The sequence below is a fragment of the Nesoenas mayeri genome (genome assembly GCF_963082525.1).
Source record: "Nesoenas mayeri genome assembly, chromosome: 5".
Classification (NCBI taxonomy): Eukaryota; Metazoa; Chordata; class Aves; order Columbiformes; family Columbidae; genus Nesoenas; species Nesoenas mayeri.
The window spans coordinates 3296095-3321547 of record NC_137548.1 but is presented as its reverse complement, the minus strand read 5'-3'; the positions used below and the strand labels follow the sequence as shown (position 1 = coordinate 3321547).

Sequence of the window (25453 nt, the reverse complement as noted above, 5' to 3'; positions counted from 1 at the left end):
ATCACCTTTCACATGTACTGAGAGCAAGACACTTTTTTAGCAGAAGTTAACAAAGTGACAGCAAATTCTAAAAAGCTGTAGGTCACTTTAGCCACCTGCTCTCTTGCAGTTCATCATCTGACATGGCAAACACTGTTTCTCCCCTTACCGCCCCCCTTTCATTTCAAAAGCACGAAACTTGACAGAAGAAACTTACCCTCCAGTGCCAATGGACCTTTTCTGGTGGTTTTTGGAATCGTAATAGCGTTGCAGAATCATAGCGCTCCGACTTTTCAAGTAACCAATTTCCACCTCAATGTAATTCTCCAAGTAGGAAATGAAAATGGATTTGATAAGCTTAGACAAGAAAGTCTGCTTATCAGTACCCAAGTTAAACTCCATCAATTTGCTTGACAGATTAGTAGTTCTTTATGCAAAAGAAACAAAGAAAGGGAGAGGAGGAAAGGGTTGAATTTGTATGAATTACAGTATTACATGTTTGTAAAGCACACAGCACAACAGAATCCTGATTGCGATTAAGACTTCTAGCAGCTCTACATTTAAGTGGAGAATTTTGCATAATTCGTGTTCAATTCTATATGGTACAATTGCAATAACTGAGTCGCTGGCAAGATGCAGACGAGTGGCTTTTGCACACTTTTAGAATTACTCTCAAAGATCATGATACTAAATACTTGCCATGAAAAATAACAACCACGATTTGAAATTTTCTTCAGGAAAGCAAACACTGTCAAAGTTAATGTCCATCAAAAACCTTCCATTTTTATGAGAAGTTTACACTTGGCTTCTCTTCTCACGTCTTGATAATAAATCAGTGTATTACAAGAGAATATCTACAACAATAATTGCATCATCAATATAAAAATACCTTGTATATAGATCATAGAGGTTCTTAAGATACTGTTCTGCATCTGATTTCCTGTGTTCTTCCAGCTGGTCCTTCACATAACTCTGTAAAATTTGGGTACATCTGTTAGAAGATAAACTAGCAACCACAGATCATACTCATGATTCGCTAGATTATATGTAATTTACTGCAACGTGTACATCTTACTTAAGGTAATTCATATATTCTTTGGTTTTAAATCTCTAATTTACAGATGTATAGAGTTAAATGCATCTCTTAGAAGAAAATTATTTAGTAATACAAAGCAGTAGCGTGTGAAGCAAAGACAAGAGACAGATTGGTTGGAAAATATGCTTGACCAACCATCATGAAATCTCCTCTTTTTAAGAATAAAAAACACCAGAGGCCTAGGGGCATTTCTGCAGATGACAGTAAGCAAAAGAGACACGTATTCACTTCTTGTAACATACACAAAGCAGATGCAAGCTTAGAGCCTTCTTGTCATTGACTATTTGGACAAATATTATTTACCACACAATACTAAGTCAAACCCAACACACAAATTTGGGGTTGAAACACAAGCCCGATCTCTAAACCATAAGGAGAATTATGTCTACAGAGATAGTGCTTTTGGCAATGAACAGTCACATGGTTGACTTCACACATTAAAGTGACTGTATTTGCAGGATGGGAAACTTAGTATTTCCAACTATTCCAGACTTTCACATAAATACTGCAGTAGCTGTGAGACAGTATTCACAACATAAGCTATTTTGGCTTGTTTGATGCTAACCTTACACATGAAACTCAATTCCAAGGATGAACTATTAAATGTGAAACTTCCTGACATATTCTTGGTAGGGGGCATCCAGAAGAAATTAAATATGAATCTTGTGAATTAGCTAATGAACACACTGATTCCCTTATAATTTTACATATTGAATTTGACTATTTTCAGTCGCACTGTGTTCAAAGTACAAGCAGCTTTATTTGATAGAGGCTTGATCATCTGTCTGAATTGTTACAGAGCAATCAGCTGTGACTCCACATCCTCATCCAAGATAACAAATATTATAAATTCTCATTAATTGTTACTACTAGATATAATACTTTTTAACAAAAAATTTCCTCAACAAACTTCAACATGTTAAAATCTAAAATATACCTGAAGTTTAACTTCAAAGATATTTTGAATGAGTTTGGCTAGCACAGTCTCTGGATTGCTAAAGACTTCTCCAACTTGCTTATTCACTCGTTGGCAGAGGATGGCTGCATCTTCAAAGACATCATTCCTCAAGAACGCACCCTAGGGTTTCAGAAGCACGTTTTGTAATATATTTAGAACTATACGATAAATAAGTCAACACACAAAGAGATACACGTAAAACAAAATGCATTTACCTCTTGACACTGTTTTATGTACACGTCGACGCAATGGGAATAGCCCTGTGGAAGGAGCAAAACAACCTGGTGTCAAAGCAGGTTCTCTGTGCTTTCATTATAGAATTAAATGAAGGGAACAATCCCTGTGAAAAAGTTACTGCAAAAAAAACCCCAGATTCATTGAAAGCGTAGACTCTTTTAAACCCATTTTTGTCACAAGCCTAACGTAACGTCACTTTTCACCACTCTATGGGGATACACACCACAAGTTTCAACACACTTTCTTGAGCATGGAAGTCAGTTCATACATATGCAAGAAAATAATATCTTGGAATAGTCTCTACTGACACCACCTCCAATCCCTCATCGTCTGCATCTTTTATTCCGCTGCACTTGATTTCAGATGGAACACCTCAGTATTTTTAAAGTTATTCACATTACCTGGTGTGGTGGTTGTGCCCATGCAAACATGTTCACTTAAAACAAGCACTTAGTGTATCATGGGTTGTTTTATTTATGTATTTAAATGGAAAGCCTTGGTTTTTACCTTAAAATGAAGCAAAACCGCTGCTACTTCTCTCATTCTGGAGATTTCGCCTCTCCGCTGTGCGCTGGTAAACTCTTGAATTAGCTGGCACTCTAAATCATGGTACTTACCTAGAAAGGGGATAACAACAAAAATCCATCAGGCTATGTAATGCAAGCACCAACCAAAACCGACAAGCACCGACAGTATTGCGTACTTCTTTAATCATATTTAACAACTCAGCTACAGGAACATAGACTGAACAGAACTGATAACTTACTTGCTATCTTTGATTTTACTTCAGAAAACCTGTTAACAAAAAAAATACCACGATTAAATTCAAATCCACATCACGAGAAGAATCACAGCCATCCTAGATCACGAATAACAGCCACTCTGCTTAAAAATGAAAACATGTAACACAAAGATGACAGAAAAGTTACACGCTATATATCCATAAAAACCTACAAGCATCTAATTCAAATCTAGCACTAAGTCAGCACAGCAAAATTATCCCATTAAAAGTCTGCTAAGCAGTTTAGGATGTGTATGTAAGGATGATCCCACAACATGAGTGCGTGAACATAAGTTTGAGAACAGAAGAGAGAAATAAGGACACAATCCATCTTAAAGGCTACATGAATCACTAAGTAAAGCACCAAAAAGGTAGACAAGGGAAGCATGAGAAAATTATACTTATGCGAAGATTTTTTTTTCCCCAAAGAAGTTCAGATAGAATTGTACCTGTCAAAAGGCAGTTCCTGGGCGATCAAATGCAGTTTCTGAATAATATCAGCTGCCTCTTTAATCTGTTAAGAGTAAAACATGACATAATTAGCAAAGAAGGTCTGATTGTGGGCTATTCCTTTCCTCCTCCTCCACTGCCTGATTTTTATAGGTGCAGTTGATGCAGCCATGGAAGAAATCACCCACTTAAAGTCCCCATATGTACTTTTATGATGCTTAAAGTTTTGGGGTTTGTTTTCGTTTGTTTGGTTTGATTTTGTGTTTGGGGGAGTTTTGTTCATTTGTTTTTGTTGTTGTTGCTTTGTGTGGGGTTTTGTTTGTTTGTTTTTAACAGAAAATTACATAGGTCAAAAGATGATTAAAAGTCTTTAGTTACGTGTTCGCATGGAGCTCATCTGTGTAGGTGTCTAAATTAACTGGACAAATAGCTCATCACTGCACTGTACCAACCAAAGGTTCTTCAGGGCTGATTAGATCAGAATGTAACTAGAGCAACCTCAGGAAAATTTGCACCCTCCCATTTGGGAATCAAATATATAACTGTAACACAGAGCTGGCCGAACAGCAACATTATAAGGCATTAGGATAAAAGTCCTATTGACTCACACCTAAGCAGAAGAAAACTGTTGAACTCTGAAGTGAAATGGTTAGCAACCCTTGCAGACATGGCTCACAGAATCCCAGAATGTGAGGGACTGGAAGGGACCTGGAAAGCTCATCCAGTGCAATCCCCCCATGGAGCAGGAACACCCAGATGAGGTTACACAGGAAGGTGTCCAGGCGGGTTGGAATGTCTGCACAGAAGGAGACTCCACAACCCCCTGGGCAGCCTGGGCCAGTGTTCTGTTACCCTCACTGAGAAGAAGTTTCTACTCAAATTTAAGTGGAACCTCTTGTGTTTCAGTTTAAACCCATTACCCCTCGTCCTACCATTGGTTGTCACTAAGAAGAGCCTGGCTCCATCCTCCTGACACTCACCCTTTATATATTTGTAAGCATTAATGAGGTCACTCCTCAGTCTCCTCTTCTCCAAGCTCCAGAGCCCCAGCTCCCTCAGCCTTTCCTCACATGGGGATGCTCCACTCCCTTAATCATTTTTGTTGCCCTGTGCTGGACTCTCTCCAGCAGTTCCCTGTCCTGCTGGAACTGAGGGGTCACAACTGGACACAAGATTCCAGGTGTGGTCTCCCCAGGGCAGAGCAGAGGGGCAGGAGAACCTCTCTGACCTACTGATCACCCCCCTTCTAATCCACCCCAGGATGCCATTGGCCTTCCTGGCCACAAGGGCCCAGTGCTGGCTCATGGTCATCCTGCTGTCCCCAGGACTCCCAGGTCCCTTTCCCCTTGATGTATCCAAAAAAGTCACAACAGTGCTCACCATGAAGAGGAGAGGAAGGTGAGAAAGGGGATCAAAGCAGAGTATAGTTGGGAGTATGTCATATTCTCCCAAGGAAGGAGAAATTTCTCTATTAGAAATTAGAAACTCTGAGGTCCCAAGCAAAAATCAAGTTAATCATGCATCTACAAAATATGAATAGCTGCACAAATACAAAAGCTAACAAATAAAGGTAGCGCAGCATGCAAATCTCTGCTCTGTCCTGGCCAGCAAAACCTTTTGTCATGTTTTTTTCTCCCCACAAGCAATCAGCATGGGAAGTGCACCCAAGTACCAGTTAGTGACTGCTTCGCCTTGCTGAAAACTTATCTACCAGACTTTTCAGATCCTTCAACAGAAGGTATTATGAAACTTCAAGTTATAAGTGAAAGTTTAATTCTATATGATACTTCAGCAGACAACACACAATTCTCTTTAACTTATGTTTTGTTATTTGCCATGTTACCATTAAATATTTTGTAAACGTATGTTTTATTTCTACTTAGGAAAAAAGAAAGAAAAACTTATGCAGGTCTGGAAAGGGCTGTCCATAGAAGAACTTCTGTTATGTGAAACCTCTCTGTTTTCCTTGGAAGGCAAGAAGTTTTTATGTGCTCCCTCTTTGATTAGGGCAAACTATCAACTGGCAATTACCATAGATCCAGAGACCATCAATCAAAAGTCACTATGCAACTGATTTCTTGGGAATATAACTACCTGAAATGATTAGTTTTTTCATTTCCCTGACAGATACCTTCAGCTCAGTAGAGAGGGGATGACTATTAACCTATTCTTGGTTCCTTTATGAGCTGCATTTTAAGCACGTATCTTTGCTGAACGTGCAAACCAAGTTTTTACTGTTTCCACGTACTGAAACTTTTTTCCTGACTGCAACCACACCACTGCACAGAATTGGAGGAGGGTGGGAAGACTCTTCAGGACACACCTCAAACCCCCCAAAACAAAACAAAAAACAAATACAACACAACAGCAAAAAACCCACAAAACAAAACAAACTAACAAAACAAAACAAAAAAACCCACAACACTTTACCGTTCTTTCAAACTGCAATTGGAAATATAATATGTGCCCTTTTGGTTGCAGCTGAACACTTTTCCTTCAATATATTTCTATTAGCCACACTACTCAGATTACGTTTGCTTTATGAACACACTCTCGAAGCAGAAGAAAAACAAAATGCTTTCACGTTTCTTTGAAGTTTCCCTGCCTCGTTCCTCTAAATTCAGAGGGTGGAGACATAACCACAGGACTACACAAAGCCCAAAGGCATGCTGTGACAAAAAGGTATCCAAGGCCAGTGGACTGACCCAACAGAGTAAAGTTTCACAAAGAAGTTGTATTCAGAAACGTTCTGCATTACAGGGTGGATCGGAGGCAAGGGGTTCAAAGGAAAAAGGCAGATATTGTACGTACTCTAAAGTTTCCTTCCAGGCATTTCTCAAATCTCCGATAATTTCATAAAATTAAAAATGCCAACATTGCCCCATTAAGCATCACGGAATACAAATGCTTTATCAGCGATCTGCAGCCTAGTGTTGTTAATTTCCATTTCAGAACAATGAAACTTTAACAAGTCAGCCACTCACTGGTTTGAAGCCTGACCATGGTAAGTCATGGTAGCAGCTTGTAATTAGGGCAGTACTGCTTATTGCTTTGAACTGCTTTCATCCCGCTGACAGCTCTTACCTTTTCAGAGTTTGTAAAAACATCAGACTTCAGCTCTCCATCCAGAAACTCATTAAAGTATTTCATCAGCTTCTGAGCCTCCACGGCCCGTTGCCGTGGCGTGTTTACCCCCTCCAGTTGGTCACCAAGGTGACAGACCTTAGTTGCTACATAGCTGATGTGCTCATCTAGTTCTTGGAAATGTTGGAAGGCAACCTGGGAGAACAGAGACACAGAACTCACGATTTCCATTTACTGTGCTTTAGGAAACACCAGAGTTACTTCAGTAAAAAGCACGACGAATGCAGGCACCAGCTTTCCGGGTGCTGTATCTCAGAACTACAGAATTACTCAGAACCGCTAATTAAGTATACACAATTGCTTAAGGTTTAGTGTCTTCCTTTTAACTATTGTGAAGAGTTTCAGAACAGCTACCGCTCGTTAACGGAACACGTAGATAAGCCCCTTTTGACAGGGGAAACTGTTTTCCATCAAACTCTCTTTATTTTTATCTGGAACAGTAGCACCCTGTACCAAGAAATGTGAATAGACCATGTGATGCTTTTAAAACTTGCACAGCTTAGCACTGACTATAGTCTTTAGATTTTACCTGGTTGCTTTTCTGCAGCTCTTGTACTTTCTTGGCAAATTCCTTGGCTTCCTTCTGGCATTGCTGTTCTAGTTTCTCCACCTTCCTCTGAATCCTTTCATCCATTACCTGTAATTCTTGGATATGATTTACAAATTCTTCCAATAATCTGATTTAAAATAAAATACAGTAAAGCAGACTTTAGTTTGAAACACATTGTCTTCCGCAGAGAGCTTAAAAAACCTCAAAGAAAAAAAGAACTTGCCTATGAGGCTCATGTCTAACTCAGAAATGCTATTTTGTTTTAAACTACATCACCCTAGTTGTGTAGAGCTCTATGCCTACATAAAAACTATATGACCATATACATGGTATGCTGGGGGAGAGGGGAAAGCCTAAATACTAATTACTCAAGAATGTGCCTCCACCACAAGCACAAAAATCCCTATACACCCATCTTTTCTAAATAAATCTCAACAGGGCAAAGAGAGCCAAGGCCACTACATCCCTTCAATGCAAAGGCTATAACAGGAAAATGTTTTCTACTGTCCTGTAGATTTTACTGTAAACTTATAAATCAGCATCCCATTAATAGGCAATGAGTACAATCAGGTAGTCTCATAATGTTGCTTTGGTTATAACCACGTTGTTTCCTGACTTCACTTCTTCCTGTAACATAAGCCATGTTAAGGTTTTTTTCCTGTCCTTTCCCATCACTTTGATTTTTCTTTCACACTCACATTTTACCCTTTGGGACAAACACAGTAAGTACATTGGAATGCTTTCTTAAATTTCCTCGATTCTTTTCCATTCCATTCCCAAGATCTCTCTCTTTCTCATTCCTGTTTTTGTCCATTCTGTCCCATTCCAGTCATCTTTTCAGCTTATACTTTTCTAAACATCCCAGCCACTGATGTTCAGGGAATGGATTATTCCCAGATCCTCCATGGTGATAAAACTCATGCCAATAACTGAAAACGTATGAAAGATCTGAGAACTCTGCTGTCCAGGTTTAATGTCAAAGGACAGAATATGGGAATCCCTTGTACGGAGCTATTTCTAGACCGCTCAGGAATCTGCATTTTCACATATAATCTGTTCAGAAGGTATATGGGGAACATGAAGCCCTTCCCACCTCTACATTTATACAATCCTAAAATTACATTTGGCCCTCTGGACGCAACCACCAGGCTGATGTGTCCCCCATGAAAGTGAGTTTGACACTCCCGATCTAGAGCTTTCTCCAAGCAATACCTAAATGATACTAATGCGATTCTCTTTAATTGCATGGAGGATCACTGAATTTCAGCTTTAACTTCTGCTGCTAAAATGACCGGCTTTCCCTGCTACTTGGAACACATTAAACACCTTTTCCTCACTGTATTGGTCTAAAAACCTATTTCAAGTAGTATCTTTACAACAGAAAGTGACTTAAAGGCATAACTTAAAGACAACTGCATCAGGGCAGATGTTTGTAACTTCTTTCCTTTAGTTCCTGCTCACCAAGAAGCACGTTCCATTAGATTCCACAGAAGACCACAAGGAACAGACTTTAGTTTAAAGAAGTATTTTTAAAATAAAATGCAAACAATAGAGTGACACAAAGTACACTTTCAAACAAAAGCCTAGGGAAGTTCAGATAGTTTCTATGCATTTTATCAAGCTGATTCAGTTCAGTTTACAGTTTGTTTTTTAAAGAGGCATCGTGCCGACTCGGCACTTCCCATAGTATTCAACAGAGTGAGAAAGGAAAGAATGCTCAAGTAGAAGAGGTAGCTCTTAGTCAGGTGTCTTGGAACAGAAATAAAGAATCCAACATTGTACCAAAAAAAAAGCATCATCTTCTAAAAACAAAAAAGAAAAAGCATACACCAAAAAGTCCGTTACTTTTTGATATTAATCTTGGCTCCCTACCCAATACTACAAGAACCCACAAGAAAAATATTTACAGTTGCAGGATCCTCCCACTTGTCTTGAAAAAATACCAAAGTGCATCGCAGAAGTTAACACAAGCAAACCAGCAGAAATATAGAAAATAAGTTAAACTGAGTTGGTATTGGTACAAATCATTAACTAAAGTATATAATGTAGAGTAAGAGCTACAGGAAGCAATGTGTATTTCCAGGCTTCTTGCCGTTTAAATCACATGTAAAGCTCTGCATAGGATACAGGCCTCAGACTGAATGTCAAGGGCTCAGCATCTTGTTAGAACTCCAACAATATCCTTCCCTCCTGTTGCTCACCCTAAAGAGCCAGACGGCTCCAGAAGGAATATCCTTTGACTGCAATAATGAAGCTTTTTCATATTTGATTTGAATAACAACAGCTCATCTATGAAGTCAGTACCTCCTAAACTTCTCAAGAGTTCTAGCTCAGGTTACTACAAACAACCTCAATCTGGAACAAGATTATATGGACAAGCAGTCAATAAGGAACAGCTGTTGCACTTCGAATTTATACCATCATAATCTAAATTAACATTCAGGTATCTAAACTTCTTGTTGACTCTGCTAGCTCAACAGCATTCCAATATCTATAACAGGAAGAAGGTCAAGCTCATCTCCCTAAATTATAATCACATGAAAAATGAAAACACTTGAGTTGATTACATTCCTAGAAAGACTACTAATAATGGTACAAAAGCTACAAAGTAGCACCATTTGAGAGAGTCACTCCTTTCAAAACAAAAGAAGATCCAGAGGTCTGGAGAACAGAAGCTTTAGGTGTTGAAAACCACCGTTTAAAATGGTGCATCTGAGTTACCAAAGCACCACCCGCTGCTGGCCTGGTAACCACAGAGCTGGCAGCTTAGGCTGAGGTTGAGCTTAGGCTGAGCAAAACCAAGCCAGCAAAAAAGTGCAGGACAAACAGGTCCTGCACCACCTCCTCCCTGACTGCTTCCCCTACCCTATGCTTGCTCCTTTCTATACCTACATTCCTTCTCACCACCTGCTCAGAGACACACAACCTCTTTCCTTTGCACCTGCTCCCAGGCTCTTCCAGTCCCCCTCAATTGCTAATCCAACTTTGCGAGGGTGAAAACTCATGGACACCACACAATCCAATATGAATTCAAGCGAAGCCGTTTATTACAGAAACAAGCCTCCTTATATATGCAGTTATTTTTTGATCACGCATCCACGCTCCAAGCATGTATTAGCTGATGGGATATTGTCCATGTTCACGAGCTGTCCACGCGCCCAAGTCTCACTGCTAATAGGTCTCGTTAATCTTGTTGAGACCCTGTTATTATAGAATTGCCTCACTCCCAAAGCAGGTGGCGTTTTTCAGCCTTCGCGCTGGCCTTGAGATTCCTTTGGCTAGTTCAGAAATAAATCTCCATCTAATAGAAACCCATCCATACAACAACCTCAAGAAAATCCCTCAAATCTCCTACACAACTTGAAAAAAAAGAGATTATTTCTTTCTCATCAGGTTAGTTTTCTGACATTTTAGTGAGTTAGATTAGCTTATCATGGGATCACATGCCTAGAGCTTGCTCAAGATGAGCCACCACAGTGTGTAGCTAAGAACAAAAGGGGCACAAGACCATCTCCATTGGGCAGCAGACTTTGGTTCAGACTATACAAATTTAGTTTAAAATCATCTAAGTCAACATTGCCATGTTCCTGCCTTTCTTCCCACCCTACTTGTTTGTGCCTTTTATTTGAGCCAGGACTGTAAGCCACTGGGTCTTAAAACAAGCCAGCTCAGGAATCTAAACTAGCAAGAAACTCATTAAATTGACTTAACTATCATAGTGCTGAAGCCTCATATTATGCTTTAGTCCAGCAACTCCAGTGCTTTGAAACATTCATGTCTGACAAAGACAAGTAACGTCAATTCTCCTTCATTCAAAAGGTCTAAATCAGAAAGTGACTTTCCCTGCTCTTGTTACTGAATAATTGGTTCTGAATAATTGGCTCATGGTCACAAATTCTAGCAATTCTCCCAAATGAAACCTCCTTGGACATACACCAACGCTACATACAGGCTTTTTGTTACATGTGTAATAAAACAGTACAATTAGAGTTACATTCACTTTGACCATTATGCGATTTCATTTTACCTTTTCGGATCAAAAGCTTCTCCACCTCTGGAACCTCCTCCAGGTGTTCTCCATGCCAGACGTTCAATGTATTCATCTGCCACAAAAGGCTCCTGGCCACAGAATAAAAACTCCTTACAATGTGCCACAGCAGGTCAGTCCTTAAGCAGCTGCTTACACATCATTTTGAAAGCATTCGGAAGCTTTACCACAATCAAGAGCAAGTACAAGTGTTGACAATTACCCCGTCACCTCTTATGTTTACGTATTTAATATAGAGAACTTTGTTTCTAATGTGGTGGGTTTGAACGTCTAGTCTTGAGATTGCCAAACAAGTAACAAACAAATTGCTGCAGGTCTCTGAAGAGCTGGCTCTAAATTACCCGTCCTTATTTCCAGGTGACCTTACACTTGTGATTACAAAGTGTCCCAACCGTGCAGCAGCTACACTGATGTGAGATATTCCATCGCGAATCACACAGGAGAACTGATCTGCTTAAAAAATTCCACCGCAAATTAAGTTTTCTTTGCAGTTGCTCAGATCTCTGATGAAGTTGACAACACAGCATCACAAGCAGAACTGACCAAGGCAGCAAAAACAGCGCAAGATTGGCACTGGACACTACACAACATCAAATCGCAGCTGTAGAAACAAAGCAGATAAAAAGGAAAAAGAACCCACCAAAACAAGCATCAAAACAGATGATGGACCTGACTTTCCCAAGAAAGAAAAACAAGGCATGAGTGATGCTAAAAACCACAAGGTTACTGAAGTTTCATAATATTTGCTGGATCTTCCATAAATATACTGCACAATGGTAAACAGTTATGATTATTTTTCCACCCTACAGTGTTTTCTGAAGACTCATAATAAAGCCAAGAACTCCTATTTTAGTTGGCCTAATATTTAAGCCAGCTCAAACATTTCTTCATATAGATAATATTAAATACCCCAAACACAGTCCACCACCTATCCTTTAAAAAAATGACAATTTATCATTTCAGTTTCATTGGTAAAGGATACACAAAGTATTCTCCCAGCCACCAGGATTTCATGGAAAACTTTACAGCTTCATGTAGCAATGGTTCTAACTGTGAAACATCACCCGACACAGAGCTGGGGGCAGCTCTGGTTAACAGTGGCATTTACCACAACTCATCTGTGATCATGAAACATGAACGTGCCACCAGTGATTTTGATAAAGCTTGGTTTAAAAAAATTAAAGTAATCAAAAATAAACAGACCTCCACAGGTATCAAATCTGTTCTTGTATCAATAGGTCTAAGACCTTCCCAGAAGTAACAGGGAGAGGAAAACCAGCATTATGGTGTTAATCACTAGAAACAAGGGTTGGAAAGAAAATATTGCCAGTTCAAGATTTGTCATTCCTCAAAAACACATTATGCTCTATTGAGTCAGGTCCGGCTATTAAACAGAAATATAAAAGTTTCTTAAATATACTTTGCAACATGCCGAATCCTGCTAGACAGGACAGAAGTTTCACCCTTTCAAGAGATGACCCAGTCACTCCTCATTCAAAAACTGACGAGAGTAACTGTGTTTTGCTCACCCTCCATGGTTAAACTTGAAAAATAACTGGATGATACCACTTACAAACAATTCCTCTACAAGTAACTCATCTCTAACCCACTTCTTCCTGATACACAACGTTAAGTTTCCTTTACAGGAATCCTTTCCGACAAAAGTCACAATGCAGTGTTGTCATATCAAGTGTAAATTCTCTCCTTATCTCATCTTTACATCTAAATATTTGGGAACAAGCCATTCAATATAGTAATATTCCTTTCAGGGGAGCCCTCCAGCTTCCCAATTGTCTTATGGCTCTTCTCAGTATTTCTCCTGTTCTCTGTTATTTGAGAAATATTAACTGTGGGGATACTATTATATGTAGAATACTGACCAACAGAGGGGAAAAAAAGAGCTTTTTCTTCCAAATTTTCACAAAGGGTGTGCTAAAAATAACCCACTTGATTTATGAAGAACAAATTAAGTTCAACGGTGTCTTTTAAGACCTGACTTCACACACTCCACTGCAAATCCAAAACTTTTTAGTTTTGTTTGTATATCTAATCTTCCCTATACATTTGCTCTTTTTAATGCCATCTTGATAATAGGGTTACCTATGGCTGACCACCTAATTCCTATTTTAAGTCTCCTATCCAGTTCTGCAGAAAATGCTGGAAATCAGCTATTACAAATGTCATTTGCAAGTCCTTTGCCTTTTATCAGATGAGCCCCAACAGTCAATTTCTTCACAGCTTTGAACTTCCCTCTAGCCGTAGATGAATTAATGGGATACCATCCATTCAGCCAATACTACCGATTTAATAAGAGATATGCCTGAAGTGGGTGATAACCTGGTTTGATCTGGTCTGTATAAATGAAACTAAACCAGACCGAGCCACATTAAAATCCAGTTTAGAAGCAATTGTTGTTAAATTACACAAAGGAGAATTGAGTCCATCTTGGGTTCATTTTCAGCACAGATCCTTCTACACAATATCACAAAACTACACTGAAAATGACTTTCAAATATACTTTCATGTGAACATTTCAGGCAAACACTACCCTAAGTAGGCAGCTCAGGCTTAATCCCATAATTAGAACATGTTTTCACGTTCTAACCCTTCATGGCAGTGACTTCAAACTAACAGAGTAGGCAACATTAATTTAGTGAATAGTAACAAAACCTCTCTTGCATTGGAGTGAAAGAGGAGAGAAATAAATATTGGTTTCCATATTGGAAAACCTAATTCTAAGCCCCATCTCTGGGTAAAGGTCTCACCTACTTTGCAATTACATGTTTATTGCTGTTGCAAAATGGAACAAACTGTTGCGCGGCCCAAAGCAGCCCAAACATACAGTTTCATTTCCACATCCAAATTATCTCACATTCCACATCCCACAAAGAACAGAACTGCATTGTCATCATGTCGAGAAATCAACATAGCCCTAGGATGGCTAGAGAAGTGTAGAGAAGGCACAAAACCTGGCACCGAGCTACTTTGCATATAATATATTAGCCTTGCTATTTTTTTAAAACATGCAAGCCAAAAGATGCGAGTCATAACACTCACGTGTTGTAACAGCGATTCATAAATAAAAGCACACGCAGTGCATTGATATAAACCACGGAGAAAGGATCTTCCAGAGAAACAGGAAGACCTTTCCTGCAGGCTGGGCAAAGCGCGTCCCAGTGCGAACACACCAAACGAACAACCGGCTCCTGAGTGACTCAGAGAGCAAACACAGGGTACATAGCAACACCACATCCCCACGACCTGGCCAGTGGGGCAAACACCTTCTCTTAATCACAGGTCACATCATGAAAGCCTGTGGTCCACTCCAGGGAAAAAGAATTTCCCAGACTCTTCCTAGAGAATCATTAAATCATTTTGGTTGGAAGAGACTCTTAAGATCATCGAGTCCAACCTAACTAGCACTAACCCATACCCTTAAGAGCTTCATCTCCATGTCTGTTCAACATCTCCAGGGATGGTGACTCCAGCACTGCCCTGGGCAGCCTGTTCCAATGCCCCACAGCCCTTTCCATGAAGAAATGTTTCCTAATATCCAATCTATATTCCTTCCCTGCTCACGTGTGGCCCTGGGCAAGTTATTCAGCTTTTTTGCACCTCTGTTCCATTGCAGCTAAAGGGAGGGCAAAGTTATTTCCTTATTTCAGAGAAGCTGCAGCTGCACTGACACACCAGGCGCTGAGGTCAACTGAGTATGTGCCTTGAGGAGAAAAGCAGCCACATTATCTGCTTGTCGGTGGGGCCTGGCCTGGCCTGTCACCCTGCCCACAGCAGCACCCGTCTGCTGCAGAGCCCCGGGGAAGGAGACCCAGGCATAAAATGGACCGAAACCCCCCTGGCCTGAGTGAAGGAAAGGGCTGCAGCCCTCCCGGGGCAGGTCCCCTCAGCCCCCCAGTTCCCTCAGGTCCCCCACTGCGCCGCTCACCCCCCCACATCCCTCACCCTGGGCGGGAGGGCCCGTTTCCCTCCCCGCCCGAGCAGGAGCTCGTCCGGGGGCGGAGGATGAGGCCGCCGCATCCCCTCAGAGCGCCGGCCGGCCCCCAAACCGCCTCCCACCCCCGGGCCCAGCGCGGCCCGCTCCGCTCGCACCCACCTCGAAGAGCTCGGCTGTGGTGGCCATGGCCACAGAGAGGGCGGCGAGGCTCCTCAGCGGCCCGCTACCACCTCCCCACCGCTGCCGCCCATTGTGTCCCGCCGCCCCGGCAGCAGCAGCAGCCGCCGCGGCGCCGCCTCCGCCCGCCGGAAATGGGCCTGCGCCGGGCGGCCGGGCCGGGGAGGGGCCGGCAGCTGCGCGCCGGGGCGGCCGCTCTCAGCGCCGGCACCGCCGCGGGGCCGCGGCTGCTCATGGCGGCGTCGGGCTCCTCCCCAGGTACCGGCGGGCGTGTGGACACCGGGAGGGGGGACACCGGCCGGACTGGGTGCCCGCAGGAGCTCGGCGGGGGGTTGCGGCCGAGGTGGCGGCCGCCGCGTCTCCCCGGGAGCGTCTGGTCCCGGTTCAAGGGATTGAGAGAGAGAGAGAGAAGTTCGCGGGTTCGGGTCGGAGCCGCCGGTGTTTTCAGAGCGGCCGGCGCCGCGAAACAAACAATAATTTGATGTCTCATAAATCCCTTCGCTCCTCAGAGCAGCCCCGGCCGCTGGACCTGGTTTTGAAAATGTCTAGATTCAGATAACGTGCTTTTCACAGCCGCCTAAATCTGTTTTGCTTTTGTTTGGTTTTGTTTTTTGTTTGTTTGTTTGTGTTGTTTTGGGTTTTGTGTGTTTGTTTGGGTTTTGTTGCTTGTTTCTGTTTCGTGGAGTTGATTGGTTTGTTTTTCTTTTCACCTTTGTTTGGTTGGTTCAGTTTTGTTTGTTTTGGGTTTTTTTGTTGTGTTTTTTTTTTCTCCTTCTGCATTTTGCACGACTCTTATTTCCTCTGATTCTCTATTTGATCTGGTCTGTATAAATGAAACTAAACTGGACCGAGCCCCATTAAAACCCAGTTTAGAAGCAATCGTTGTTAAAGATTTTACCGAGCTCTCGCTGTCCGTACGTGGCAAAGGACAAGGTGCGGATTATGAAGTGAATAGGCCAACAAAATGGGCAAAGTGGGAAAGCGTGTATTTTGCTTCTATTTTGCTTATATTCCCTTCACGTCGTTCTGTACTTGAACTAAAAGGATAGTATTTTCAGGCCGAAATTTAACTTTCCATTTGATTTTAATTTTTGCATAGAAGGACCAGTCTATAAGTAACTTCCCTTATACTGTTTCATAAATAGCATATTTAGTAGAGTAGCAAAGCTGTAGTAGTAGCATGCTATAAGTAAAAAGCTGTTGTAATTGAATTTTATTTCAATTTTTGCATTCAAGGACAGTTTTTCTTAAGGTAGTGAAGCAAAGGAGGAATTGATTCAGAACTCTTACAGGGTTTTAAGTAGGCCGGCTGTTTTTATTAGTCTGGTAAAGTTTGTCGCCGTTTCCGTGCGTGAATTTGGTGGACTCAGTTCCAAAGAGCGAGAGGAAAAATAACTTGGGAGGTAGGAAAAGGAAAAGTAGTGAGACTGGCTAAAGAGACATGACCTACAGTCCTAGTCTGGATTCGGTAGAACTGAAAAGGGAACCGAGAAGGATTAACATAAAAAAAAGAGCAAGTAGGCTATCTTCCATCTTCAGGTGCAGACAGATCTCCACATTGGACATTCCTCTGATTGTTTTAGGATTAGTATTATAGTACTTGTATTACCTACGAGACTAGAGATGAGGCCTCCCCTCTACAAACACAGAGAAAGAGAAAGCCTTGTCCCAAAAATCTGAGAGTGTAATCGCCATGGAGGAAAAGGGGGGGGTAGTGACAGGGATATGTGAAGTAACTTGTCACACAGTAAGTGGCAGAGACAAGGAGTAGCCCCTTTGAAAAGGGCAAACTCGACTTGATGCTTGAAGTGATTTCCAGTCTTAGATCTTTCACGTTCCCAGAGGAAATAATAGGGCTGTGGAAACCCCAAGTTTATCCTCCTAACTGACCTTAAATTCAACAAAGCGCGCAGACAATATAAAGAATGCAGGATCGCATGGAAACTGTTGGTTTCAGGACTTACGCACTCAGCTGGAGATACGCAAGCCCTGATCTTTAACCTCGGAGAAGACATTTGGGACATCAAAGCATTCCGCTCTTTCTTTTTGAGCTGATCATAACTTAATTCGGGCAACAAGTATGGTGTCTCTGTTGAATCACCAAAGCTCATTCATCCCTGGAAACTGTCATCTTTCTAAGTTTTCATCATTTTCTAGAAGGGAATACTGAAGAACCGAGATCTGAAGGGCTAAATCATCACCTAATGATTCAGCTGAAGCTGGGGAGATCCAGCAGGAGGAGGAGAAGGTTGCGGTGGTGTGGGGACAGCTTCAGCAAATGGAGCAGGCAGGTTGGTACATAAGTGAAACAAAACTAGACTGAAATATCACCCTTCCTTTGTTTTGGGAACATTGAAAATAAGAGATGCTCACCAAGGTTACATGTAGCCTCTTATCAACAACCTTGCTCCTGAATTTTCAAGCTGCAAAACCACTCTCTTTGCTCTTCAAAATAGACATGAGGCTGTAAAGAGGTGTTTTACTGTCGTCTCTATCTTGTTTAGGGATCTCGTGGCTCTGGCTTCTCTCTGCCTATGCTTGCTTTTTCTTTACTGAAAAAAAAATAAATAAATAAAATAAAAAAGCCCTAGATGCCTGATTAAGAATCAAAGAAGAAAAGCACAGTCGCTGCAAATAAGCCTGAGGAAACGAAGCTGCCTCCAGCAAGCGACTCTGCTACTCAGCTGCGAAAAGCTGGTGTAGGTGGGACTTAGAGGTAACGGGGTAAGAACCATGCAAGTGTTCAGGAGCAGACGGGGAGCGCTCCATATGGAGGTTAGAGATAAAACAAAGTGCCACATTGCTGGCATTACAAGTTCCATGGCAATTTAAGCAGCAGACTGTGGATGTGTCTTTAAAAAGAGACGCTCAGGGAGTCTGTAGTTCCAAGAAGGGATGAAAAACAATGCATTTGTGGAAGTAATAGTTTTTCTTTCCTCATTTATTAAAAGACAACTTTCCAGTTCCTCTTGATAGATTGAGGTTAGCTTGAGAAGAAATTCATCCCTCTCTCCTTTAAAAAATAATACCGCTTCAGAAGAAAAAAATCCCAGATGTAGCATTAACAGCTAGCATGATTTTTCTCAAACATTATCTCTAGGGAATTTGAAATTAAATATATACGTTGGTGCGGCATAGCAGTTTTAAAATGTACAAAATTTGTGTCTCTGTGACATGATTACATCTTAAATACTCAAAAAATATTGAAATGATTAAACAATCATAAAAGCTTTAAGTCACATATATTGCACTTGCAGAGTGGAATCCGTTTCTCTCTCCTGTTAAAACCAGCTCTTGCTGGAAAAATTTGACTGGTGCACAGTAAAATATTTATAATATTGTAAAGGTTTTAGTTGATTTTCATTATGTGGGACATCAGTTTTCTTAAATGTCTGAAAACTTGTCTGCAGTGTGATCTGGCCTCTTAGAAACATCTCGCTGTTGAAGTTGCGCTGCACCGGTGTGAATCATCCGTGGGTTCATTGGTGCCATTTAAACACCTTTACCTTCATGCAACAGGAAGGGTCGACAGACAGATTCACATTTTATTAAAAAAATGAGTGAATGGATTTGCTCAAAGTTTCCAGTAGAAATCCACCAGCTAGAATGAATCTTAATTACATGTGAAATAGTTTTATTGACAATAACTTAGGTCCTGACTCTGTCGCTCTGTCCATCAGGGTGCTGATGGATTCCGCTTGAATGGGGTTACTTTGAGGGCCGGGGGGGCTTTTGGGAGTTATTTGAATAGCTAAGAGAAACCCATCCTTGATTGTCTCTATATTCCAAAGACTTCTATAATGTTTTTGCATTCTCTGACAGCCAGCAAAGGAATTGAGTCTAGAAACTCTGCTGGTATGGTATTTTGGGTGGGAAAAGAGTCTCCGTCTCTGAGACATTCAAACCCACGTGGACACGACCCTGTGTGATCTGCTCTGGTGACTCTGCGTTAGCAGTGGGGTTGGACTGGGGGATCTACAGAGGTCCCTTCAACCCCAACCACTCTGTGATTCTCTGAAAAGATGAGTAATGCTAAGATGCTCTTATTTCATAGAATCCCAGAATGTCAGGGGTTGGAAGAGCCCTGGAAAGCTCATCCAGTGCAATCCCCCCATGGAGCAGGAACACCCAGATGAGGTTACACAGGAAGGTGTCCAGGCGGGTTGGAATGTCTGCAGAGGAGACTCCACAACCTCCCTGGGCAGCCTGGGCCAGGCTCTGCCACCCTCACCAGGAACAAGTTTCTTCTCATATTTAAGTGGAACCTCCAGTTTGTACCCATTACCCCTTGTCCTATAATTGGTTGTCACCCAGAAGAGCCTGGCTCCATCCTCCTGACTACTCACCCTTTCTATATTGATCACCATGAATGAGGTCTCAGTCTCAGTCTCCTCCAGAGCCCCAGCTCCCTCAGCCTTTCCTCCCATGGGAGATGCTCCACTCCCTCCATCATCTTCGTGGCTCTAAATGACACGTCACAGGCATTACCCCACCATTGAAATACACTCCGAGACTTTCAACAGGTCAACACATGCCTGCACCATTGGACAGCACCTTTCTTAAAAGCTTGCTTTTGGAACTGAGACTTAGAGATGACCATATTTTTGTGGAGCATCAATCATTCATCGGTTTATTCAGTTCAGGGCAAAGGAGGGGACCTCTGGCCATGCTTGCTTTTCAGAAGAGTGGTCTGATAAATGAGTGTCTTCCACTAATTGAGGAGACCTTGGAGCCATGGTCTCCCCTCCTTACCATCAGTGGGCTCTTGCAAGGACCGGCTCTTCTCTTAGGCACTGTGGATGGCAGCTCTCCAAGTTGGAAAAATGAAGCGGGGTGTGAGAATAAGTGCAAAAAACTGTTACAAATTAAAATGACATGTCAGCAGTGCTTTTTGTTTCTATTTTGATCTTCACTGTTTTTTCCTGGATCGTTCAAGCGTTTTTTCAGTAACTATGGAACTTAAATTTCCAGCAGTAGCTACATTGCATGTATTTTCCCAAATTTTTCTTATTTTAAATGAAATAGGGAGAAATCATTTTATAAAGCCTTGGCATATAGAGACTAAGAAACAGTAGTGCTAACACCAAGTTTATCTCTAGCTAACTAATAAGCAATGTGTTAAATAATTACTAGAAATGTGATTTCTGAGGGAGTCTTCTATAAGTGTCTTCACATGACCATTTTTAATTAATTTTCCTACCAAATGAAAGTTTAATCTTCTACCCTACTTTATTCTATTACGGCAACCTTTTGAATCCACAAATGCTGTTTGTTGGACCGATGTAAAAACTGTTGATACAGGATCTGGTGAAAGAATCTGGTTGTATAATTACTTTGAGTTGGTTTGTATATGACAGTGATTTTCATTGGTTAATACTGGAATTTGGGGCATACTGGCTGAATAGATAATTGTGGAATATGTTCATATTTGTGTTTTCTATAATTGGTGTATTTAGGATTCTTTGTCCTGAATTATGCACAGGAAGCACACTACATCATCACAGTGTACTGTATTTGTAACTGCCAGTGTTTTAAGAGGAAAAAGACCTAATAAAGTGGATCGCGGTAATTTAATGATTTGCAAGAGGTGGGATACTCATCTCTGAAGGAAACCAACCCAAGTATTGCCCTTCCAAAGACAGGGTGACTTCCCACCAGCCATGATGGTCGAGATCATGGGGGTGAACAGGTTCCTGCTCGCAGAGGAACACGTTTCTAGGTTGGCTTGTTGAGTGGATAACCTTATATTTGACAAACAAAAGCCCAGGAGAAAGCTGACGTGGGACCACAGTGGCCATTAATAGCGCACTTCAATCCGTTAAGCAGATGTTCGAGAAGTCACTGAATTAATTAGACTATCACCAAGTGTGTTTATGTGACATTCATTACAGCATAGCTGTACAGTAAGTCCGTGGCTTGCTTATCTGCTCATTTCTTGCTAAAGAGTCCTTGGTAATTAAGAGGTGTTTAGCTAAGACAGCCTCACTAGCACTGCTGTGAGAAAAGCTGCAGAAATGGGGAAGGGACTTTGTTTTGGAAGTGTTTGTCAGTATTAATGTTTGAAAAATGTTAGTGTGATTTTTTTTTAACTCCTGTATTCCATTTTTTACCATCTAATTCTGACTTGAGGGGAAAATTCAAGAATAACTTCTTGACTTCATTTTTTCAGGTGTGATGTAGAGCGATCTGCACCAAACGCAGCCCAAAGCTTCAATGTCCCGACGAATGGTCCTCTGCTCCAAGATATCGTGGTCCATCACTTCTGTTGACCCTGCCATGCTGATGTCCAGCAGTGCCGAGCCCCATACAAGTTTCCTTTCATTCCTCGTTCAGATTCGTTCAACTTGCATTACTACACTTCCTAGGTAATAACATCCCTGACCCATGTTATTTTCCAGTCTCCCACAGGAATAAAAACACCTGTGTTGTTGAACGTGTCTGAATGAGTCTCAATCTGATACAGGCGGGTAAAATGTTTTTTATATAATAAACTGCTTGGAAGGCACTTCAGGATTTGAGTCATCTGAGTCATCTTCAGGACAGACCGGTACCTTTGACTGCGTGGCACAGCTGATCTTGCTTTAAATGAACTACTTAGATACCATAATTAGACAAAATATATCCAGGCTGAGATATAAAGTGCATATACCACAAATCTACTTATCGCAAGCAGCCTGAAGAGTTTGGTACAGCCAACAATTAAAATGTTTGTTATTTTTTAAAGTACTTTAGCAATTTAAACAGTGTATAACTGATCTTATGATGATGGTGTTAATTCATCTTGAAAACGAATATAGTTTTTTCCAGGTTCCTGTTCCACCAATTTTGGGGTGTTATCAACTCATCGAAGAGGATTCATAGTTAACAGTTAATAGAAAGCTTCATGAAAGCATAAAGAGTTCTGTTTGAGCACTGTGAAGCTCATATACCTTTTTTCAACAGGTAAGAATAAAGAAATCCTAAACAAATTTCTTCCATTTCTCTGTGATCTTCCCGAAATTAACAGGAGTGAATACAACAGATGATGCTCCATCAAAGTACTACCAGTAGACACTTACCTTGCATATGTCAGGCAGCCCCCTTGGAATTCTTGTAGTTTCCAGAATACAGAATCATACCAGAATATTTAGTAACATTCTGAATACTTGTGTTGCGCACCCTGTTCCCCTGTGGTATATTTTCATTGAAACCCTGGCACAGTCCCTCAGGTGGATTAAGTCCTGAGATTACTAACAACCCAGGGTTACCTGTTCCTTAAGACTGCTAATCCTACCTACAGATCAGCTTAGCCAAAATATAGTTATTTAAAATTAAAACGATAGTTTTCATTTAAGCCTCTCCGGCAACTGCAATGGCTGTGCTGTCACGTAATTATCATCGAAATTTAAAGATGGGATGATACAAAGTTGATGATGCTGATCATAGCATTAGTAAAACACTATCAGTGAACTAAAGACAGTAAAATATCAACAGCTCTTTTATGATTACTAGGTTGAGACCATGGTGATTTCCTCCTGCTCTGTAATTTCTTTCCACAAATTAGCGGTGTGCTCAGATAAGTGTGATTTGTCTGTATGCGCATAAATAACGTCTTTCAGCGTTTTGTTGCATTAACAAAATGGGCGTTAACAAATACTGAATGATACTAATTCCAGTGGTTTTCTTTCTCCTCTGTTATACTGCAGGGGCCCAATCGCTTAATTAGAGTCCCAAGTTAGCTATGGCCAACTGGATTTGTCATGGGAGAAGAGCCTACTGGTTTGGGTCATCGGCAAGCAGAATACCCCATGCGTTCTTAATTCCTCCCCAGTTGGTTTTGTATAGTGTAGGCACAGCTGTAGAATTTCTTACAGATGTTGTTTCTGGCTTTAGGACAGAAGTTCCCTAAATCTTTGGAAGTTTCTATAAGTGTGTCTTTTGGCACTGTGGGCAAATAGCACCCAACTGGTTATGTTTGCGCTGGGAACACTGCTTATGTAAAAGTCACAGGCTGTGAAAAGAGGCCTTAGTAGTACTTTTTTTAATTATCATAAATGGCCTATGAAAATATGTTGATTTTTAGATCAGACATAATTGGTAACCTCTTTGTGCTGAGCATGGAATCTTCTGTTTTCTTGCTTACAGGATTTGATGTCCTGTCATTTTGGGGTACTCTTGTGCACCAAGAGCATGTAACACGGATTGCCAGTATGACAATATGCATCTGGTCATGTTTTCCTTCTTTCTGTAGCTGTATTTTAGGATCCCAGATTCCACACTTACTGGATGTTACGTAGACCAATATTCTATTCAGATCTTCGCACCAGGAAAACCCAAAATTACTGCATGTGAGTTGCTCTAAATGTCGTTTATTTAACTGAAACTGCGTATTGAAGTTATGAATCCCAGAATGTCAAGGGTTTAAGGGCCCTGGAAAGCTCATCCAGTGCAATCCCCCCATGGAGCAGGAACACCCAGATGAGGTTACACAGGAAGGTGTCCAGGCGGGTTGGAATGTCTGCACAGAAGGAGACTCCACAACCCCCCTGGGCAGCCTGGGCCAGGCTCTGCCACCCTCACCAGGAACAAGTGTCTTCTCATATTTAAGTGGAACCTCTTGTGTTCCAGTTTGAACCCATTACCCCCTGTCCTGTCATTGGTTGTCACCGCGAAGAGCCTGGCTCCATCCTCCTGACACTCCCCCTTTCCATATTGATCCCCAGGAATGAGTCCCCCCTCAGTGTCCTCTTGTCCAGCTCCAGAGCCCCAGCTCCCTCAGCCTTTCCTCACACGGGAGATGCTCCACTCCCTTCATCACATTCATTGCCCCATCCTGAACTGGATGTCAATGCCTAAAATCAAGTAGTTAAAGTTGGACAAAGGTTTATTTGTTCCAGGTTTGCTTGGGACATCCCAGAAATTTTGTTTTCTGCTTTATATTTTTTTCTTGTGATGCTTAATGCATCCCTGGAGTAGGGGCTGGCATCTCCCTTTCAGATGAAAGCTCAGGCTCTCTCTTGGGCTCTCTCCCCTTCATCCTGTGGTGTTTTACTGTGCTCTACATGGCAGAAATTTTACTGGGGGTGCAGAGAATCTCTCTCCATGGTCTGGCCTCTTGGTTAGGACGCTTTTGTCAGAGATATGATACGTGGATTGGATGCACCCAGGTACAGAACCAGCTCCTGCATGTGAGGTCAGTGTCGTGACACCAGCATCCCTTGGTGGATGTGGCACTACGTAAAATCCGTGGAGCAGAAACCAAATCTGCTTATTCTGGACTTACCACATGCCTGCTTCCAAGTCTGTGCCAAAAATACACAATAGGCACTCATTAAATCTGAGCAGCGCTGCCTAATGGAACCATTTTGTCATTTATTGCTGTCTATCTATTGCAACTTCTGTCAGTCACGCTAACAGAAGTCTGTAAAAGCCTTTCGAAAACTGTCATCTACACTTAATTTTGCAACAGGTCACACTCAGTCCTAAATTGTAACACAAAAATCAACATGTTCATACTGTATGTTTAGCATCGAGTATGCAATTTATATTCATTGAACAAAATCCAAGCCACTCACCTGCCTTTGACTTAACCTCTGTTTGAATTTTAAGCTCATGACTGATACATTGGTAAAGGTAATTGAAGCTGAGACTTTAAATTTCTCATTATCAGAAACGATTTTCAAATAATAATAAGAGTCTTAGAGTTTAAAGAGGCCATTATACCTTTTCTGTAAACTGGTATGGATGGATTAGTAGTCTCTTCACTTGGATGAAGGAATGTCTGATTATAAGCACCTTGTAATGCTTATTTTTCTTGCTTGTTTTTCTTTTTCAGCCCTGGAACTAATTTCTTCTGATTACTACATCTGGAATTCCAAAGCACCAGCACCTATGGTGTACAAAGCCTTATTTGGCTCATTGGCTTGTGAATTATTTTTGTATTTAAACAAAACGGACAGCTAATGAGAGTAACTTCATGATACAGTGAAAATAAATATCCTCCAGCACTTGTAGTTTGCATGTTTGCTTAACAATTTTTTTGAGGAAAAACAAAAGAAGTCACTTCTCTTAAAAATATTAGTTGGCTTTAAATTGCTTAGTT

General features: G+C 41.3%; 2 protein-coding genes across 3 annotated transcripts in view; one reads left to right on the top strand and one right to left on the bottom strand.

The window, feature by feature from the left end:
* The window catches only part of EXOC5 (exocyst complex component 5), a 25852-nt gene extending 10349 nt beyond the window's left edge, over positions 1 to 15503 (bottom strand). The window contains exons 1-11 of one of the 2 annotated variants that reach the window (XM_080344831.1): positions 15355 to 15503; positions 11223 to 11314; positions 7175 to 7322; positions 6586 to 6780; positions 3501 to 3565; positions 3037 to 3065; positions 2778 to 2887; positions 2249 to 2293; positions 2013 to 2153; positions 869 to 951; positions 197 to 406 (exon numbers count right to left, since the gene is read on the bottom strand). In XM_080344831.1, coding sequence (XP_080200957.1) covers positions 197 to 406; positions 869 to 951; positions 2013 to 2153; positions 2249 to 2293; positions 2778 to 2887; positions 3037 to 3065; positions 3501 to 3565; positions 6586 to 6780; positions 7175 to 7322; positions 11223 to 11314; positions 15355 to 15381 — 1145 coding nt within the window. In that variant the 5' untranslated portion in view covers positions 15382 to 15503. The remainder of the gene's footprint in view (positions 1 to 196; positions 407 to 868; positions 952 to 2012; positions 2154 to 2248; positions 2294 to 2777; positions 2888 to 3036; positions 3066 to 3500; positions 3566 to 6585; positions 6781 to 7174; positions 7323 to 11222; positions 11315 to 15354) is intronic. The other variant, XM_080344832.1, reaches the window with a different exon arrangement.
* AP5M1 (adaptor related protein complex 5 subunit mu 1) lies at positions 15380 to 25453 on the top strand (the record flags this gene model as incomplete). Its single annotated transcript, XM_080344580.1, is given in 13 exon segments — positions 15380 to 15630; positions 21542 to 21631; positions 21633 to 21670; positions 21673 to 21734; positions 22180 to 22230; positions 22234 to 22275; positions 22277 to 22314; positions 23058 to 23070; positions 23074 to 23143; positions 23245 to 23306; positions 23310 to 23354; positions 23603 to 23699; positions 25187 to 25453. Coding segments are annotated over 13 exon segments (987 nt in total). The 3' UTR covers positions 25315 to 25453.